General features: G+C 40.9%; 2 protein-coding genes across 4 annotated transcripts in view; one reads left to right on the plus strand and one right to left on the minus strand.

Annotated features, from left to right (window-relative positions):
• Positions 1 to 990: 990 nt before the first annotated feature.
• On the minus strand, positions 991 to 14,309 carry LOC127569515 (PRELI domain-containing protein 1, mitochondrial-like). Of its 2 annotated transcripts, XR_007956205.1 has the most exons (8): positions 14,175 to 14,309; positions 13,216 to 13,549; positions 11,961 to 12,143; positions 10,251 to 10,473; positions 7,750 to 7,863; positions 7,260 to 7,338; positions 6,392 to 6,499; positions 2,038 to 2,176 (listed from the first exon to the last, which is right to left on the minus strand). XR_007956205.1 is itself a non-coding variant. In XM_052014232.1 (7 exons), exons 3-7 carry the CDS (start codon positions 12,050 to 12,052, stop codon positions 2,037 to 2,039), a joined length of 648 nt encoding a protein of 215 aa, XP_051870192.1. In that variant the 5' UTR covers positions 12,053 to 12,143; positions 13,216 to 13,549; positions 14,175 to 14,305; the 3' UTR covers positions 991 to 2,036. The 2 variants fall into 2 exon arrangements, 1 of the variants encoding a protein (XP_051870192.1); XM_052014232.1 differs by lacking the exon at positions 6,392 to 6,499 and having other exon boundaries at positions 991 to 2,176; positions 14,175 to 14,305.
• A 1,872-nt stretch (positions 14,310 to 16,181) lies between these two features.
• Positions 16,182 to 20,880, plus strand: part of rab24 (RAB24, member RAS oncogene family) — a 32,296-nt gene continuing 27,597 nt past the window's right edge. The window contains exon 1 of one of the 2 annotated variants that reach the window (XM_052013900.1): positions 16,182 to 16,433. The gene's annotated coding sequence lies outside the window, so the exon portion shown is untranslated. Of the gene's footprint in view, positions 16,434 to 16,509; positions 16,984 to 20,880 lie in introns of those variants that run through there. The other variant, XM_052013901.1, reaches the window with a different exon arrangement.

The raw sequence follows: 20,880 nt of genomic DNA on the forward strand, positions 1-20,880 counted from the left end.
CACTTGGTTCACACATGATCTAATTAACATTTACTAGAACCTATACTCAAAACAAAAATCCAGGGAAGTTGAAATGCTTGTTAATTTAATTGGCAGATAATTGATGCATTGGTGTGGGTTAGAACATCAGAGCAGTAGCGAGGGTACATTATTGGGAGTATGTGTGTTCAGTTGTGATGAGAAACCATTGTTTCTTTTACCTGTAAATAGTCCTCTTCCACTATGTAAAGGACCTGGTACTCTGGCTGGCATTCAATTATCAAGTAACACCTCAGAATGGAACAGTGCTGAAATTCCAAACAGAACATTGCATCTCTTGGCTCAGACAATCCTAGTTGTGCCATCAGCCACGTCAGAACAAGGATTCAAATGCATTTCTATTTCATTCTTAGAAAGTTAATGAGCCCATTGTATTATTTGGCTATGCAAAATAATCTCTTGTCCAATGAATGTCAACATTCCAGTTGCTTTCCTAATTGGATACTGCAGATAATTGAATATCTCTAGAATTGAGTAAATCCTATGAAAATCCAGAAAAAAGGCAATCATTACTGTGACAGCTGAGAAGTTAGTTAAATAAAAGCAGCAGTGAAACTTAAGCCAGTGTAATGGTATTCTAGACAAGTTGTCTTTATTGCAGATTTTTTTTCACAACGGTACCTATTTAAGAACGTAAACATTTCTACATTTTTTCACACTGTTTCAGCCACAGTTGGCAATAGGGTTGACAGTACAGTATGTATTTTTAAAATCTAACAGTTGCTGATCACATTGCTAGCTAACAAAACAATATAAAAACAGTAAACACACTCAGTCTTGGGATGAAATTTCCGGTACACAATTGTTGGGATATTTCAAAGAGTCTAAAATGAAAACTGGCCTGAAGAAATCAACAACTTCCCCACCTCCCAACAGTGAACAAAACATACAGTAATAATGTTAATATCAGAACCATAGAGAAACACATAATAGTGCTCAAGGCATAATGAGAATGTATTTATAATTAGTAAATGCCACAATTCCTGCTGTTTTTTTCCCCCCCAGAGTTGTTGAGCACATCAATCTGTTGTGCCTTCAACTTGAATTTTAAAGATTTGTCTCCAAATTCAACGAAGGCTCTACTTTGATACAGAGCTGAAGTTAACAGATAGAGCTGTTGAGATTGAACTACCCACCTTCTGGCGCAAGGAACCAAAGAGGAAAATCAAAGAGTTAAAATTAAATGGAAATACATTACTGGTCCCAAACCAGGCACAGAGAACCTCTAGCTTATTTTGTGAGGTTTTATGTGATTTGAGTATTACAGACTCTTGCTCCAACACACATCAACAATCAATCAAATGTTTCCCTGTCCCAAAGGTAATTACAATGGGGTTTGGAAAAAGTAGTAACATTGGTGACAGGTTGAAATGCAGATAAAAATCTTGTGTCACTGTGGGGAACAGATTAGCCAGTTTCTCAGTAGAGGGGGTCATTGAGGCAGATCTGATTACAAATTCAGTTGCAATGATCTGAAGAATATCCAGTTTTGGTAAAGATGCACTAGATAAAAGCATACTTACAGTACATGTATTTAATTATCTTGCATCACAATACTTTTCTCTTTATTGCACCAACCCACAACCATATTTTTTTCAAAGAAATGGTTCTCTTATTCTTCCCTCCCCCACCCAACCCCCAACAGCTTTTAAAACAAAATTCTGCAAATAATAAATTTTGACAAGCTTGCCCAGGGACCAGAGAAACTGTTTTTAATTTGAAATACTTCAAAATAGCTTGAAATTATCTTAAATTTGGAAATACTGATTTAAAATTACTTCATTGGTTTTGTTTCATTAATGATAAATATTTCACATAGATAGTGTCAATAGCCTCATTAGGATCCATTCCACTAAATCCATTGGACTGATTGATTAAATTTCTATAAAAATTCCAAGTGAAATTGCATTCAACAGTTGATGGTCATGTGACTGCTCTGCATACCAGACTCCACTAATTGATTTTTGCATTTTCGCACACAATGAAGGGTGAAAGTCTTAGACATATTGCTTTTTCTTCTGCGGTCCTGCTTTGCTGGCTAGATCCTTTGCTTTTTCTGTAGCTGCCAGGGCTGTTTCCTTAGCCTTCTCGGTTGCTTCTTTAGCAGTCTCCCTCAATGTCTTCATTGGTGTTTCACCTGAAGGGGAAAAAAAAACATTTAGCTTGGGCATTTCCAAAACCAGACTAATTACTGGGAAACTATTCTGAATTATGATCCATTCTAATCTGACCTTAATTATCAGTAAATTCCAATAGTTCAGCATCTAGACCACCAGGCATTCCCTTTCAACCCACCAGGGCTTCAGTTCCCATTCTCCCTTCCAACTCATGGTGGTCTGTTTCCGTACTCCCTTCTGACTCATTGGAAAAATCATTATAAAACTGTGTAGCATCTAAAGAAAACTTAATGTGTTGGGCTATTAACAGGAATAACATTCAGTAGTCTGGAAAATCTCAGTCTGGCACCAAAGTCCCAGAGCACACTGAATTATTGGAATTTTACTTCATTAAACTATATTGCAAATCAGGTTCATTGCCCAGACTTTGTTTTCCCATGCAGAAGCAAGGGTGTCACCAATATAATTCTTTATAAAAATTATTGTAATCCAAGTTAGAATTAAAAATATCCACATCTCTCAAGCCCTAAGTAATCAAGAGTCTTTTTATTTAGCAATCATAAAACAAACCAGGGCCATACTCCCTTGAAGCAGAAAATATTAAGTAACTATGGTTAAGTCTGTATACTGAACACATGCTGTAAAGAAATTTATTAAGCCAAATCAACAGAATCAAAAATGGTACAAAACAGACAGCTAATAAATGTCACCACCCAGGACATGCCCTCTTCTTGTTACTACCATCGGGGAGGAGGTACAGGAGCCTGAAGACCCACACTCAGCGATTTCCGAACAGCTTCTTCCCCTCCGCCATCAGATTTCTGAATGCCCCAAGAACATTACCCTGTTATTCCTTTTTTGCACTATTTATTTTGTAATTCATAGTAATTTTTGTGTCTTTGCACTGTACTGCTGCCACAAAACAACAAATTTCACGACATACAAGTCAGTGGTAATAAACCAGATTCTGGTTCTCTCAAACTTCTTTTGCTCCTGTGTTTTTGTGCTTCAGAGCCATTAGTTGCAGGTAACATGGGGCAAGAATTATTTTTATGGGAAAAAAAGGGCAAAACTTATGAATGGAACTATTACCAACTCTAAACATATAGGTTATTTGAGCAACATTTCACTGATTAGCATCACATTTAAGAAATGACATTTTCCTAGAAAAAATATTAAGTTATTTTTCTCGATCTGGACATTGATGGCAAGGGCAGCATTTATTGCCCATCCCTAACTGGCCTTTAAACAGTGACAGTGATGGTCATCCTGGTGAAGGTACTTCCCCCAATGCAATGATTCAGAAGTTCCAGAGTTGGGACCTAGTACATATGAAGGAACAGGAATACATTTCCAAGTCAGGATGGTGTGCTACTTAGAGGAAAATACGCAGAGGGAAGTGTTCCCATATATGTTCTTTCCCTTCTTGGAGATAGAAGCTGCAGGTTTGGAAGGTATTGTTGGAGGAGTTTAGGTGAGTAACTACAGTGAACTTGTAGACGATGCACACTGTAGACACAGTGCTGGTAGTGGATGAGGTAGCGATCAAGCAGGCTGTTTCGTCTTGGATGGTGTTGAGCTTCTTAAGGCGTTATTAGAGCTGCACTCATTCAAACAAGTGGAGAGTATTTCTTCACACTCCTAACTTGCGGATGGGGTGGAAAGGCTTGTGTGTGTCAGGAGGTAAAAACACTTGTCACAGGACACCCAGACTTTGACCAAGTTATTGAGGCTAGAGATTACGGTAATGACAATGCCAATGAATGTTGAGGGTGAGTGCTTGACTCTTTTTTTGTTGGTAATGGTTATTGCCTGGCATAAGTGTTACTTGCCAATTAAAACTGGTAATTAAAATAGCCTCTCATTATGCAGCTGTTCCTTATTGCAGTTGATCATCTGCCATTTTCATACTTGTACAAAATTAGCACAAACAATTCATTATTCCCTTTTCTGGTAGCATTTCATCAATCCAAATTTGAGCATTGAAACAGAGAGATGAGAAATCAGCAAGCAACTGCTTTGTCCGCACTTGTGGAATGTAGGGGATAATTAAGAACGATTTGGTATTAAGTCAATCAAAAATGATCCACTAATTCAGGGAAGCATAGTACATTCATTGTTTTTGTACATTTATGCAAAGATGAATTGTACTGATTTAGTTATGCATGTCCAATCATAAATTTTGGTCTGGTACCTTCACTTGCTGTGAAACAAAGTTTAAATATTTGTACTTGGCCTCAGCCAAATGGACATTTTCTTGGTTAGTTCATCCAAACAAAGTAAGGAGTGCACTTAAGGGAGAGTACAAAAGAAACATTATCCAGTTTGTATAATATGGGGGGGGTGCACTGTTACAACCAAGGCTATGCTATTAAAAGGTTTTATTGGGCATACTGAGTCAACTGAGGTATACAAGGCAAATGAAAATTGCTTCAAGAATCAAATAACATCAAATCAAATAAAGAAAGTAGCTGTAACCTGAACTAAATTTGTCACAAAACTTTATAAAAATATCTTCTTTTAATGGCTCAGTAAAGTAGTTTAAAGAAAAAGGAACTGATCGTTTTCATACAATTTTGTATATGTGGGAACTTAGATGGACACATCTTTATGTGGAATGTGAGCTCACAAAATGATCTATTTTAAAATTAACATTTTCACTTCAACACCAATTTGACTGAGGTCAATTAGATTATCTGACTGAACTAGCCATAATCTAACTTGACCACAATACGGAGGAAACATAAAGCACTTCCCAACAAAAAAATATGTATCCCTCTATTTGAAAATAAAGCCATAAAAGAACAACTACATCTCAGATTGTCTAAAATGACTTTTCCCAGTACTGAAGTAAATCTACCATGTGTAATTGAACAAAAGATGTTGAAATTTCAACTAGGCAAGAAAAGGGATGAGAGGAAAGTACAAAAGGCAGAGCATTAGAATCAGAATCAGGTTTATTATCACTGACATATGTCATGAAATTTGTTGGTTTGTGGCAGCAGTACAGTGCAAGACATAAAAATTACCAGAATAAGTAAAAAGTGCAATAGAGGAATGAAGAGGTAGCGTTTGTGGACTATTCAGAAATCTGATGGTGGAGGGGAAGAAGCTGTTCCTGAAACATTGAGTGTGGGTCTTTCAGCTCCTGTACCTCCTCCCCAATGGTAGTAACGTGAAGAGGGCATGTCCTGGTTGGAGCAGGTCCTTAATGATGGATGCTTTGGTTATAGAATTAGGATTTAGTGGTTACAGAAGCTATTCCTTAAAGCTATTTTCATTTGCCTTATATACCTCAGTTGACTCAGTATGCCCAATAAAACATTTAATAGCATAATCTAGATCCAAAGAGGGAACGACAGAGGTTTTCACTCGTGGGAGAGTCTCGAATGAGGGGCTGGTCATTTAAAACAATGCTACACAGAAATGTATTCCTGCAGAGGGTAGTGAATCTATGGGATTCACTACCCTAGACAGTTGTGGAGGCCAGCACTTCAGAAATATTTCAAGTGAAGGTAGATAAATTTTTGAAAGATTGGGGACTTGACAGCCTTGCAGATCTGGCACCAAGGAGGAGTTGAGGGCTGGGGTAGACCAGCCATGATCATACTGAATGACAAGGCAGGTTTGAGGGGCCTAGTGGACAATACCTGCCCCTATTTTCTTGTGTAAATAGCAGGTAGGAACCAATGGATGTGGCATTTGATCTTCACATTTTTGATAAAATTGCACACAGGTTAGTGAACAGGAACAGAGCATGAGGAATGGGAAGTAACATTCTGGTGTGGATTAAGTATTGGCTAACAAAAAAGTAGTTCTCAGACTGGCAGGCTGTGACCAGTGAGGAACCACAGGGATCAGGGACTTGGGCCCATAACTATTCATCGTCATACATTAATGATAGGACTGAGGGGAATCAAATACATTTACAAGTCTGCTGATAACAAGAAACTAAGTAGGAATGTGAATAATGAAGAAGATGCAAAGAGAATGCAACAGGATATAGACAGGCTGAGTGTTTGGGCCAACAACATGGCAGATGGAATACAATGAGGTTATCCATTATGGCAGAAAAAAAATAGAAATACCAACTCATTTTGAAATGGTCAAGGTTGGCAAGTATTGATGTTTAAAGGAACCTGGGGGTCCTCGTACATAAGTCACTGAAGCTAATATCAAGTGCATTAGGCAATTAATGTTGGCCTTTAATAAGAGGATGATTAAAGCAGTCTTACTACAATTAGATGTGGACATGGTGGGATCAACATCTGGAGTAATGTCCCACAATTCACTTGTTGTAGGAGCAGCAACGTTTCACCAGACTGGTTCCTTGGATAGCAGGTCTGTCACATGAGGAGAAATTGAGGAGGCAAGGCATCTGTTCATTACAGTTTAAAAGAAATCGGGGGCCATATCACTAAAACATACAAAGTTCTCAGAGGGCCCAACAAGATAGATATAGGCAAGATGTTTCCCTCGGCTGAGGCATCTAGAATTAGGGATTACTATTTCAAAATAAGATGCAAACCAATTAGAACTGAAATGAGAAATTTCTTTACTCAGGAGGCAGCAAAATCTTTGAGATCCTCTACCCCAGAAGGCTGCAAAAGCTCATTCATCAATTTTATTTACATTTACAATAGATTTCTGGATATTGGTGGAATCAAGGGATGTGGGGATAGGGCAAAAAAAATGTTGTTGAGGTAGAGAAGATCGGCCATGATCTTATTGAATGGCAGGGCAGGCTTGAGGGGCCAAATGGCTCACTCGTTCCTATTCCTTAAGTTCTTATAAGCCAGCACCATTTCATTGGTAACAGTTCTGGTCTTGTTAAAATGAATTCCATCTTCAGTCAAGTATTCTTTCGAATGTAAAAGTAGAATAATTCCTCAACATGAATGGACTCAGTCCAACTATGTCATTTCCATTTCTATTCCTGATTCAGTTTTTATCTAGGTGTTCAGCTACTGCTTTTTAGTTAACTATCAGTTTGATCAGTCCCATTCCCTTAATATGATCAATTAATTAGAGATCAGCATAACATTGGTGCAGCAAATTTTATGATGCCAGGAAGTGATGGATGCATCTAATTTACAGACGTACCGTGCATTCTAGCCAGAACGTACTCAAAACCTTTCATGGTTTTAGTTATGCTGTTCTTAAAGCTGGCAAGGCCGCATTCCTAAAAAAAATGCAAAAGTAGTAGTACAATTACACTCTTGTAGGACAGGACAGCTCAACAGTAAACATTCTATCACTTGGTGGATGCTTTGTACTCAAAGTAAACCAGTTTAGTGTGAGAACCATGAATTATCCTTGAAATTTGGTACTTTACACCAACCTCAAGTACTCCACAAAGCATAGAGACAAGTCAAATAGGCAAAATTATCAGATTCATCTGACTGCTGAATGGGAATTAGATAAGGATAGTTAAACATGTCACACAGAGCCTTAACCAGCAGAGAGCACAAAACACTTGCTCATGTACAAAGACCTCAAATCATTTTACACTTCATTTACAGTTGCAATATAGTTAAAAGGATGAAAGCATGCGACTTTCAATGAAAATGAAAACTGAAATATACACACTGACCTGAATAGCGAGTGAGAAGCCATACAAGTTTGAAGAAATCCAAGCCTCACGTTTAATTTGAGTCCAGTTCATATTCTCAGGATGTAATCCATATACGCAACACTCCTGTACGACCTGATTCAAGACAAAACGCAGAGACATTAATAGCAAAGGACCTTAAAATTTCTATCATTTTTCACTTAACCCTTTTCCACTGGCACTGGGCTTCATTAAATCTAAGCCAAGTGACACTGGATTCTACATAGCTGATGAGCATATTGTCTCATATGGTGGTAGAGAAAAATGGTCAAATGATCCAACAGAATCTTTGTCTTCTTTTGAATAAAAAGCTTGATGGATCAAATAATCTTTTCCAGGCTTTATTAAATTCATTTGCTATCCATTGGTGTCGACCTTTCAAACGCATATTATGCTAATCCCAGGGTTGCAGCCCAATTCCATATTCCTTCATCCATCTTTCTTTCAGACACCTAATTAACCAATTGCTGAATACTAAATCAGCTCTGCTTCAACTACTAAATCAAGTGTGCATTCCACAACCTAACTTTCTGTCCAAAATCTTTTCAATTTAAACTTATACCTCTGCTGTCATTCTAAACCCTTCAATTTTTTAAATGTAGATTTTGAGAGCATAGCCCTTAATTTTCCCATGTATGTATCAACTTCCAAAAACCCTATGTTCCTCCACGTTATTCAAACCACTCTCCATTCAAAAGTATAATTATTACAAGCATCCTTAAAGTTTCTCCTGCATAGGAAGTCCTTCAAGATTGAGGACTACTTCCATTATAGTTTTGTGGGTTCTGAGATGAACATGGTTCTCATTGAAGTTAACATGAGAATTGCTCCTTCTCCACTTTGAGCAATAATGGGCCAGAGATTCCCAGGAATTAGTGGGGATGTTGCATTCCTTCAATGAGGCTTTGTGAATATCCTTGAATCTTTCCTTCCACCTGACTAGTAATCTTTTCCCACAGTTAATTACAACAACAGGCACTTTTTTAATTTGCTCTTTTCACCATACAATCAGTATCAGCAGCTTCTTTGGTTCTTCAGAATTATTTACAATGCCTATTATTTTGTTTTCTGCTAATTTTTATTGATTGTAAACCAAGATATGTAACAATTTCTGATGAGGTGACTATTGTCTAACAACAAATACTAGCAGCTCCGTGTCCTTGAAATTTCTATTATATTTTCAAAATTCCAACACATTTCTATCATAGTGAAGTGCTTCACATAGATGGCAAGGAGCCAAGAGGTGACCAAAGATGAAATTGAAGAGATGGGGAGGCTTTGAGGCCAGAAGAGGAACATGGTAAAGAAGGTTTGAAGGTATGACAAATTCATCCTTTTACTACGTTACTGAAGGTGCAGCATTTGCAGGAGGGGATAAAGGAAATTTAATGGTAAAGAGGGTCAAGGATTTGAATATGATTCATCAATAGACAGGGAACCGATAGGCATTGCCAATGACAGACAGACATCAAAGAATGAGACATGATACAAAAAGGAAAGTGGGGTGCAGAGTTTTGGGCAAGGAAAGTAAAACTGGAGTAGCCTATGAACTGCGGTCTAGAACAAGTATTTGTTGGGTTTTAAAACAGCGGCCATTCTGAGACAAAACCATTAACAGTTTCTGAAGTGAGTTTGCGTGAAGCTGGAAAAGCATCTTCAGCTGCTTTGTAAACAGTGACATTTTCTGCAGCCTGCTCCTAAAGGAACTTAAAAGATGGAGAATGTACAATAATCCATAAAGCATAATAGCTAGGCCATAACTAATATAATACATTAAATTCTGGGGCCCTTATGTTGCAAGAGGTATTAAAGCAGTGGAGAAGGTACAGTGAAGATTCCTTGATACCAGATGCAAGAAATTAGGATGTTTTATCAGTTGAGCTAATGAGCTTGAGATTTCATCGAGCATTATGCAATTAAAAAATTGTTTGAAATAAATGGTACAGGATGTATGGAAATAATATTAGGTAGCTAGCTCCAGCTGAAATTATAGTGGCAGCATAGCTATAAATTTCATGATTCTATAGCTAGCTATTCAAGTGTTATTTAACTAATAATAATCTTCCATATACAGTAAAAGCTCAGTTATGTGGCACATTCCAAATCTGGCAGTGTTGTAGATAATCAAATGTGCCAGTTAATCAAGAGATTGTCCAGCTGCTCCCTCTGAAATGCTGGCTACTGAAGCGCCAGTTAACTGCAGCTCGATGCCAGTGTGTTGACGTGCCACCAAGCACATCAGGCTCAAGGCAGACACTTCTCAGGTACTCTGCTCCAGGCACTCCAGAGTTGCCTACCAAAGGAGTGGTATTTGCTCCAGCACTGGAGCTGCACTGTTTCACCCACTTGGTGTTAGAACCAAAATGCAAGAGGTACACAAGATGTCCGTCTCCACGTGTTCCACTCAGGAACAGTTGCTCAGAAGAGCCATAGGAAGAGGAGCAATAAATATATATTAAAAAAATTTAAAGGCTATGACATACCATAAGCCTTGAATGATTGATGTTCCGGGTAAACGTAGTCAAAGTTTTGTGTTTTAAATCCACTACCGAATCTTCTAGAACGAAGGCTGAGTGGGCAACATTAGAAGGAAATAATCTCTCTGCCCACCGAGGGACTATACTCGTCTTGGTGAGTAGTCTTCGGGAAATCACCCTGTCAGGTGTTACCTCGCGATGGATTACATCCTCTGTAAGTACATGTTTGCTAAGAGTGAAGAAATAGTGAAGTGTTAATAGTTTAGACTTCAGCTTTAGTTTATCATCAGAATGTTTTCACCTTCAAATATTAGATAATATTCTTCCATGGCAGAATAATATCAGTTCTATTCTTCCCTTCCCTAGCCTCTCTTTTTCCTCCTTTCCCCTCTCCTCCCCCCATGCCGTCTGCCTCCATAACTTTGACCCATCCCCGGTGGATCTGTTCTCCCCTCCTACCCCACATCTGCTTATCACTATCTCTTACCTGCATCTACCCATCACCAACTTGGGCCCACCCTGCCTCTCCTCTTTTTTCCACCTATTACTGCTCTGTTTTCCCCCCTCTATATTGGGCTTCCCCTTTTCTTATCTTCAGTGCCGAAGAAGAGTCCTGACCTGAAACGTTGATCGTCAGCTTTTCTCCACGAATCTTGCCTGACCTGCTGAGTTCTTCCAGCATCTTGTTGTTTTTTTTCATCTAGATTCCAGCATCGGCAGTCCTTTGTTTCTAATATCAGTTAAAGTTTTGCTTTAGACCTACAGCATTGACCAACGTTTCCTCTTAAAATAGGAAAAGGCTAACATGTCATTCATTTAATTTCTAATTGTAGAAAGTGAAAGGTGCAGAAAAGTGCAGCAACTGCCCAAATGATTGTAGTAATACTTCATAAGTAATGAATTCACTTTTGTCTAAGACATTTTTATGTAAACATCCACATGATGTCACTATTGTGAGAAAAGTCTATTGCGGGATGGAATCCATTTTTCACAAGAGAATCAAATGGATACTCCTTTGCACTGACAGAAAATATGGAACTTGAAAAAGCACCATCTCAATGATGCAGTATATTTTTCTTTTTTCACAGAAGTCATACCAAAGACCTTGCCAAATGTGCCAACTGGTTTTGAACACTTGAGTTCCTTGTGCACAAAGGTTATCAGAAATTAAGTTAACATTACAACAGCAGAACAAAAACTATGTTGGATTCACGCCTTTAGGTTTCCAAAGATGATAAGTGTGTGCCAACAGTTTTCTAACCTAATCCTGATTGACTCTTTAATTCAAATGAACAAACCCTGGAAACTGAATAGTGCACTGCATTTGGAGTTCACAGTGAGGTCACCTCTACATTGGAGAAACCAACGTTGACTGAGTAGCTATTTTGCTGAGTATCTGCATTCAGTGCACAGGGGCAAACCCAAGTTTCCCAGTGTCTGCCTTCTCAATCTGAAAACTGGGTGACTTAGTTAGACTGTAGCTCATCCCCAAGACAACTCTAGCTTCACCCCATCAGGTATTCCTCTTCGTTCTTTCCATCCTCTCTGCAATTTATAACCAACTTGTTTTCTTTCTCTCTTCCATAACATTGAAACAGTTAACTGTTTCTCTTTCCACAGATGCTGCCTGACTTGTTAAATGTTTCCAGCATTTTCTGTTGTTATTTCAGATTTCCACCATCTGTAGCTTTTTTGATTTTCAAAAATTGAACTCACCTGTAAGGGTTGGGATAGCGCTGCCAGAATGCAGCAAATACTTGGTCCCATGAACTCTTCAGGTCATTCAGACACAGAAAATACTTCACCATTGTTCCCAGAAGATAAGAATAAATCAATAAAAACTGAGCTTGGTTCTTTGGTCAAGTGGGCAGAGATTATCATTCCTTGATGCGAGATGGCCTAGATTGTTTGTAAATAAAGTTAAGCATTAGTTTAGTACTCTAATCAAATTAAGTTATGTACTCTCAATTCCAATCCCACATGACTATTTTCTTCCCAAGACCTAATGTCATATTCCTCTGCACATCAATTTCTGTTGTTGTGTCCCAATGGTAGCTCCCTCCCCCCACCGACATTTAAAACCTTCCCCAAAGCAATGAAACCTTCCCAATAGCAGTCTCCAGTTCTTTGGAATAGAAAATATGGCTATGAAACCTTTTTGCTTATAGTGATCTTATCACTGCTGCTTGTGCATCGATATAACTGACTTATTTTTTTAAAAAGCAGCTTCTCTACTATGTTTCAGGAATTGTACTATCCACAAGATACACATTCACTATCTGAACTTGAATGCTTCCTGCAGTTGGCACATTATGTGTCGTTGCAGTAATATTATAGGATGGACGTTAAAGTTAGGGAAGGGCTACAACAATGATTCACTTGATCAATAACAATGAAGTTGCGATGACAACACTTCACTACCAATCTAACTGATAAAACTTAATCTGCACCTCCAAAAATTCAATTCCCAGGTTTTGCCAGACATAATGCATTGGTTGTGTAAATCTTTTTTTCGGAGAATTTCCCTCAACCTATCGTCACCTCTAAGCTGTTCTCATGCAACGTTATCCCGTGATTTCAATTTCCCCCTTTTCTGAATCTCATCAAGATTTGCTTTAAAATAAGTTAACCAAGTACCCATAGAAACCCGTTCATTCATTCCATCAGTAATGGCGGTGCCAGATAATGGTCACATTTGCCCTTGAGCCAATGCCGGGCTGTTTTAAATGGTCATGAACTGAGCCTGCAGCTGCCACCGACACATGCGTTGCCTTGATATCGTCCTTCTCACTTCAGCCCGGCGACACCTCTGGCGGGGGCCGACCGGGTGGACCCAGCGGTCACCCTGAACACGGCCCCGCCATGCGGACTCCTCGGGCTCCGTTAAACCCCAGGGCGCCCGGGGCTCCATCAAACCCACATGCCCACAGCCACTCGCCCTGTCCCACGGCGGGTACCGGCTGCCGCTCACCTGTTTCATGTTCTTTTACCAGCTGGAGCCGCCCATCATCACAACTCCTCCCCATCCTCAGCCTCCCCGTCCTCTGGCGGCGACCCTTCCACTTCCGGGGGGGAAGGGTACGGGGTTTGCGCAGGCGCCCTGTGTCGGTGGCTGTGGAGGGGTGAATGGGAGCAACTTCCAGCACCTTCACTGAGGGCAGAGACAAACAACTCGCCAAAGACAGAGGAGAATTGCTCATCTGAGCAAAACTGCAGCTTCTCAGTACCTTCAGTTAAGGCAGAGTGATAAACTATTCGCCAAAGAGAGGGGAGAATTGCTCATCTGGGCAAAACTGCAAACAAATCTGGTACAAGATAAGGTTAGACTTACTACATATAGCAGACAACGCAGAGGCAAAAGGAAATGAAGAACCTAAAACAATTAACATCACTGGGGAAAAAACTATAAGGCATTAATTAAAGGCAGTTGAACAGTTACATGGATAGGAAAGGTTAGGAGGTTATGGGAGAATGCTGGCAAGTGGGACTAGCTTGGATGGACATCTTGGTCAGCATGTGCTTAGCGGGCCTGTTTCCATGCTGTATGAGTTTAAGACTGACAAATCATCTGGACCTGGTGACCTGTACTCTGGTTTTCTAAAGGGGTTTCTGGAGAGATGGATGTAATACTTGGAATCTCCAAAACTACCTGGATTCTAGAAAACCCCAAATGGATTAGAAAACAGCAATTTTTAAGTTAAAAAATAATAAATCTGAATATTAAAAATCTAAATGTTTATTATACCCAAAAGGGCAATTTTAGAAATTGCACAATAAAGGTTTTGAAACTTTGTAATCCCAAGAAATCCCATCGCTAAATCATTATCAGGGAACCGTTTTCCCTCTAGTGCCCATGATAAAGCCTGAAAAAGCTCACCATTTCAACATTGCATTTGTCCTCGATAGCTTCTTCCAAATGATTATATTTACCTGATTGTTCCATCTTAACAGTGCCCAACAACTCAAATTGTCTGCGACTCACTATTCATTATTCCTTTTTCCTTGCTCTATTTATTTCTGTAATTTATGGTAATTTTATGTCTTGCACTGTACTGCTGCCTCAAAACAACAAATTTCACCTCATATGTCAGTGATAATAAATCTAATTCTGGTTCTGATTCTGATTCAAGAAAAGAAAAATAACAGGAAACTGCAAGAATGTTGAATACATATTTAAAGTGACAACAAACGTACAACATACATAATTTAAAACATTACTAGCTAATGGCAGCATGGTTATGTGAAAGGGAAAAAAATAAACTACTGGAAGAACTCATTGGGTCGAGCATCATCTGCGGAGGCAAAGGTGGATGTTTTGGGTCGAGACCGTGCAGCGGGATTGAGAGTATAGAGGGAAGATATCGTAGTAATGAACTATTGATATTTGTCGGTATGATTTATTACTCATGGGTGATAAATTGACTTGAAATGTTAACTCTGTTTAGTTTGGTACAACTGCTGCCTCCTGCTGAGTGTTTCCAGCATCTTTGGTTTTTCTTCCTATACTATTTCAATGAAGCCAACGTAAACTTGGGCTTCATCTAACAAGGCATATTGAAGCCATCGGGACTCATTGTTGAATTCAACAATTTCAGATAATAAGCTTTTCCTGATTGCCTCAGAACTGGCTGGTGCTGATGGAAGGCCATCCACCAGCCACATTAACTCAGTTTTTCCTCACTCTGCAGATACTGCTTCATCTGCCGGGTAATTCCGGCATGTTCTTTTATTTTGGATTTCCAGCAACTGGTCTGTTTTACATATTATAGTTCTAGCACGTCCTTTTATTTTGCTTTCCCTTCTCACTCTCTAACTACTTTATTCATTCATTAACTTGACAGTTCCAAAAGCATTATGTCACCTGGACAAATTTGGTCTCCACCCTATCTCAGACATTCCTCCAAATGCACCTCCAATTTTCTCAGTCTTACACTGCCCTACAGCATAACTACAGTGAAACTCTATTAATCTGGCAGCCTCAGGACTTCGGTCGTGCTGAACTGGCAGATTTTCCAGACTACTGGATGTTAATACTATTACAGATAGAGTAATTTATTATACTCCTTTTATTGGCACAGGTAGAAAAGGTGGTAAAGAAGGCATATGGGATGCTTGCATTCGTTAGTCAGGGCATACAATATAAGCAGTGAAGTTGTGGTAGAGAATCAGAATCACTGACATACATTGTGAAATCTGTCGTTTTATGGCAGCAGTACAGTGCAAGACATAAAAATGACTATGTTACAAATAAATAAATAGTGCAAAAGAAGAATAACGAGGTAGAATTCATGGGTTAATGAACCATTCAGAAATCTGATGACGGAGCGGAAGAAACTTTTCCTGTGGGTCTTCAGGCTCCTCTACCTCCTCCCTGATGGTAGTAATGAGAAGAGGGCATGTCCCGGGTGGTGAGGGTCCTTAATGATGGATGTCACCTTCCTGAGCCTCTTGAAGATGTCCTCTATGGTGGGTAGGGCTGTACCCGTGATGGAACTGGCCAAGTCTACAACCTTCCGCAGCCTCTTTCGATCCTGCACATTAGAGCCTCCATATCAGGAAGTGATGCAGGGATTACTTGAAGTGTGTGGTTGACAGTGTGGACTCGGGGAGCCGAAAGGCCAGTTTCCATGCTGTATCTCATAATGTTTACTAGTATAATTTTTGAAAGTACAGTAATACAATAAAGGTATCACAATATTATGTGGTCCACCTTGTGCTGTAGTATATTGCGGCACCTAGCACTGGACTACAGACTTCCTGCGCATAACAAAACACGTGAATACCACTAAGGCTGCTGGAAATGTTCCCTCCTCCATCTACGTGCCTCCCACTCCACCTTTCCCGCCCTAATGACGTCGACCTCCGTCGTAGCTCCGCCCCCTTTACATTGGGCTGACGCGCCCCCAACCCCGACCATTCCCGAAACTCCCGCGCTCCATCTGTTCCCCAGCGGCCCCGCCCCCCCTCAGCCCCGACGGTTGCACAACTTCCGGTCACGGTTAGCCCCGGCCTGTGCGAGGTGCCGCCGCCACTGTTTGTGTTTCGTTTTGTGGCGGACCGAGGAGCTGCGGGTTATCCCTCTGTTACCGGCTCTTAGAGACACCACTCCGGCCTGCTGCAGCCCCCGGATCGCCCCCCCCCTCCACCGGCCCGCTCCAGCATTCAGGCCCGGCCCGTGCTGCAGGGAAGGTGAGCGTTACCGTGGGTGTCTTCAGTCGGTGGGAAGGTGCTTCGTCTGGAGTCGGTGGGCCCAGGTCCCCCTGTGCGGAGGGCAAAGGTGGAAGGGCTACAACAGCACAGCGCTTACACATCAGGGAAGGTGTGTGGCTGGGGTCTCTGGTGACTACCTCACCCCAAGTGTCAACCTTCTGTCGGGGCGGTAGACCCGTCCTTGCCCACTGGCCATGGCACTCGCTCACTCCTTGCAGTCCAGTGAGGAATCAGTGGATGGTAGTCGGATGGGAACCCTGGCTCATTAGATGCTCTGCAACACCTAATGCACTAAAATAATACCACCTGGGATGGGATCAGCTAACTCAGCAATCAATTGGAAAGTCTTCAGTGTTTGGATCGTCACTGACGATGCATACAGCACTGGGAGTTACAGAGTTCCTTGTGGTTGAATTGTGCCTCTTCGTGGAAGAGAAATCCATCAACAACCCGCATTTACGTAGAGCCAGATGCTTTACCATCATAAACAAGAAGTCGATGCTATTTCAAGTAAACAAATAATGAGCAGGTGACTGAAACTTTGGTGAAATAGAAAGTACGAAGCAATGTCTGAGGAAAGAGTGGGAGAATTGCCGATCTTGGCTGGAGATAGGGACGCTGGTGGTGGAGTGATTTCATTTTGGAATGTGCAGAAGCCTAATTGCTGAGAGTTTGGGGGGGGTTTGGGCTGGAGAAGATAGTTGGCAATGGGTGAGATCACAGGATTTGAAAGTGAAGGGATTTTAAAATCAAATTTCATCTCCCTTTCCTTACTCTCTATGATAATGACATGTTTTGTGAACTTCCACATAGCTGCCAGTGAGGACTGTGTTTGAGCCTGGCTTAATTGGGAGCCAGTTACGGTTAACAAGTACAGGGTGAATGGAACTTTTTCAAGGAGGGACAGAGGTCAGCAGAGTTAAATGATATTGTTTATAGAGAGCTGAATAAGAGAGGTATGTACCAGAGTAGTCAAAGTTAAAGGCAGCAGGAAATGGATGACTATTTCAGCAGGAGATGAACCAAGGCAAGGGCAAAAACTTGATTGGAAGGATTTAAGATGTGTATAAACCTGGAAGGTTAAAATATTCAAATACTTTGTAGAGGAAAAAGAGATTGGAAATGGGGTTGTAGTTTGTATATACTGAGGGGCCAACATTTTGAGAGGATGATAGCATATTTGAAGGAGAGGGAACAATACTTGAAGAAAGCTGTCAATTATGATGAGCATATGAAGGGAAATTGGATAGATAGCAGTTTAGTGGGAATTCCTGTGATACATTTGACTTGACTAATTGAACATTGCCCTCACTGACATGGTTTGCACTTTGTGAATAGTTGCTCAGTTGCCATCATCGTAGTCAGCAAGGGGAGAGAGGCAATGCTTGAATTTTGGCACATTGTGCCAAAAGGGAAGTGGGAAGAGCTGCTAATCAGATAGTATCAGCCTTTGCAACAAAGTTTATGAATTCCTCATAGTTGAGAGTGGGGAAGATGAGAGGGTGTTTTTAAGACAGTTTGCTGTGCAAAAAAAAGTCAAGGTTTCCTTGCAATGCTGGATGATGCTGGAAAAGTGTAGTTTTGGAAGATGTGGGGAAGGGTTGGAGTTGTTTAATTTGGTCCCAAATTCAATGGCTGACTGCTAAACCAGAAGCTGTTGTATTTGCATCCCTTGACGAGGGATTGGAATTGAGAGCTCCAGGGGAACGATCAGGGTAATAACGAGTCTTCCTCTTCGATAATCCCTTCGGTTTGAGGATGATGTGCTTGCAATTTGGTTCTGTCTTTTCTGAGGTGAGTGATGAGGCAAATGTGGAAACAGGAAACCTTTCCACATATGGGCCAGGAGGTGGTTTGACAGGATGTGTGTGTGGTTTGTAAGGTGGTCCGCTCCTTCTGCCATTGATGCTGGGCTTCTCTGTGCTTTGGAATGTACAGACTCTATTCTCAAAATCATCCCACCCCTCCCCCCCCACCCCTCGACTTCTGAGGATTATGGGCCAAAGGTTCTTGTGAGTTACTGGGGAAGTTGCACTTTTATTCAAGAAGCCTTAAGCACAGCCTTGAATCTTTTCCTCTTCATCTGGTAATCTCTTGCCATGAGGGAAACACTATTTCCAATGCTCTGTTTTGGGAGCCTGGCATCAGGCATGAAAATGATGTGGTCTGTCTGACAGAGCCAATTCAAATACTGGAAACTGAAATAAAAACAAAATCCTGGAAAGTATTTCAGAGTGTAATTAGGTCCTCAATGCTGTGGATGTTGGACACTGTTGCTTATGCTTCCAGTGAAGGTGGTATCTTTTGTAGGCCTAACAGTACCTACTGTAGGTGATCCAGGTTTCAGAAGAACATGAGGACAGGGATCACTGATGCCAGGCAGACAATGGTGAGGTCTGAGGAATTGATGTTCACAAATACCTTTTTTCTCAATCGACCAAAGTGTGTGCTGTCACTGAGGGGGATCATGAATTTAATCATCAATGTCTGCCTTTGCTGAGAGGTGGTTTCCAAGATATTGGGAAGTGGTTCATGTTTTCCAGCGTCTCTCTGTGAAACTTGATTATCTGAGGTTTGTGTTGTACAACTGGGGTGGGTTGGTAAAGGACCTTTGTTTTATTGATGTTGAGTGCAGGGTTCATTGTGTGTGCTTTGTCCAAGTGCACAAAGGCCAGCATTGTCTACACACCGAGGTTCAGGTAATCTTGGCTCTGGAGTGTGGTCTGTCAGATGAACAGTTCCCAGTTAGTTCTGAAGATTAGCTCTGCTCCCACGGGAAGTTTGTTGAAGCTGTGGCATTGTGGTGAGAAAGATTGCTCAACACTCTTCTCAATGATGCAGCCTTGTTTGACGGCAGTATTCACTGACATTGGCTCCTTTGTAGGCTTGTTGATTAGGATCATGGCTTGTTTGCCATCATGAAGCAAAGATGAGCTGGAAATAAATTTCAATGGGCAGCTGAATTTAAGAGTGCTCCTCAGTCCTGCCAGGTTGATGGAGTCAACAGTCATAATTTGTCAAAGAAAGTAACACATAATGGTTGGTTCTACTGCCTGCACTTCTCCTGGAATTGTCACACACTGGAGATTGTACTTCTAGATGGACGGAATCTACTCTACAATCAGGGGAGCACCTCTTTGTTCACTGCAGGGGTAGTTGAGAAGGACCTTTGTGGTGGGGAATGGACACCCCTCTGTAGCTACTTCAGTCAGACGTCCTTCTTGAAGATGATCACAATTACAGCATCGTTGACATCCCCAGTGTAACCTCCTCTTTTCAGATGTGGACAAAGAGATTGCAGATTCATGACTGAAGCTTTTCACAAGCTTTAGAACTTCAGTTGGGATACTGTCTGCCCCAAAAGCTGAGATATGGCTTTTTTTGACTTCTGGTCAGTCAGAGCAGTGACAAAGCTGGACCAAATAGGCTCCTATGGAATGGAGTCAAGGATCCTTGCATCAAAGGCAGAGTTACAGTTAAGGATATCTTTAGTGTTCATTTCAGTGATATTGACTGCCTCCTTACCTGATAAATTAACCTCCAGAGGACAAACTGGAAGGGAAACACTGTCCAGTTTAATGCCTTGGTGTGCCTGCAGAATTAGTGAACACATTATGACCCTTCAGCTCTCTCTAAAGTGGAACCAATATGCAAATGCAGCTGTGTATGTGCCCGACCCCAGAAGCTTTGGATGAAGCCAAGGAGTATTTCTGCTCTGAATTTGAAAAATTCCCGGCTGGCATCCCAGAGGGAGAGAGAGTGTGGAAAGATGTATTTGGCAAGGAAGAAATCAGTGAAGTCCAAAGGGTTCCTTCTGACAAAATACTTAGAGCACGGTCTTGTCATAACCAACATTCTGTTGCATCAGAGGGTCAGGCGCAACATTTCTTTGGCAATACTCCTGGTCTAAGCACTGGCATCATATAAATTATTAATTAAGCCATAGCTGGAGTGCCACAACTGCACACATTATAGGAAGAATGTGACTGCCCTGGAGGGTCTAGAGAGGAAACTCACCCAGATGTTTCCTGAGGTGAAGTATTTAAGCCATGAAGATAGACTGAATAAGCTGGGTTTGCTTTCTTTGGAGTGGAGGAGGCTGATGAGTGACCTGATAGAAGTATAAAAAATTACAAGGGGCCTAGATTGGGACTTGTCTCCTTGGCAGAAGTTTCTTTAACCAGAGGACATTAAGGTAAGGGCAGGAGAGGAGATTTGAGGAAGATCTTTTTTCACTCACTGGGTGGTTGAAATCTGAAACCTGTTGTCTTGAGGGGAGGTGGCGGCAGGTACTCTCAATTTTTTAAGAAATATTACATGATCACTTTAAACACCATGGAAGAGTGTTAGGAAGGGCATTAGTGTATATAAGTACTTGATGGCTGGCATGGACATGATGGACCAAGGGGTATGCTTCCATTTTGTA

The sequence above is a fragment of the Pristis pectinata genome, chromosome 4 (genome assembly GCF_009764475.1).
Source record: "Pristis pectinata isolate sPriPec2 chromosome 4, sPriPec2.1.pri, whole genome shotgun sequence".
Lineage (NCBI taxonomy): Eukaryota > Metazoa > Chordata > Chondrichthyes > Rhinopristiformes > Pristidae > Pristis > Pristis pectinata.

Bases quoted from the DNA above. Each gene is read 5' to 3' on its own strand.
- LOC127569515 (XM_052014232.1), bottom strand. From the start codon at position 12,052: ATGGTGAAGTATTTTCTGTGTCTGAATGACCTGAAGAGTTCATGGGAC. The intron at 10,474-11,960 runs GTGAGTTCAATT...CTTCACTCTTAG, and splicing joins CGCTATCCCAACCCTTACAG to CAAACATGTACTTACAGAGG. The intron at 7,864-10,250 runs GTATGTCATAGC...GTCTTGAATCAG, and splicing joins TCAATCATTCAAGGCTTATG to GTCGTACAGGAGTGTTGCGT.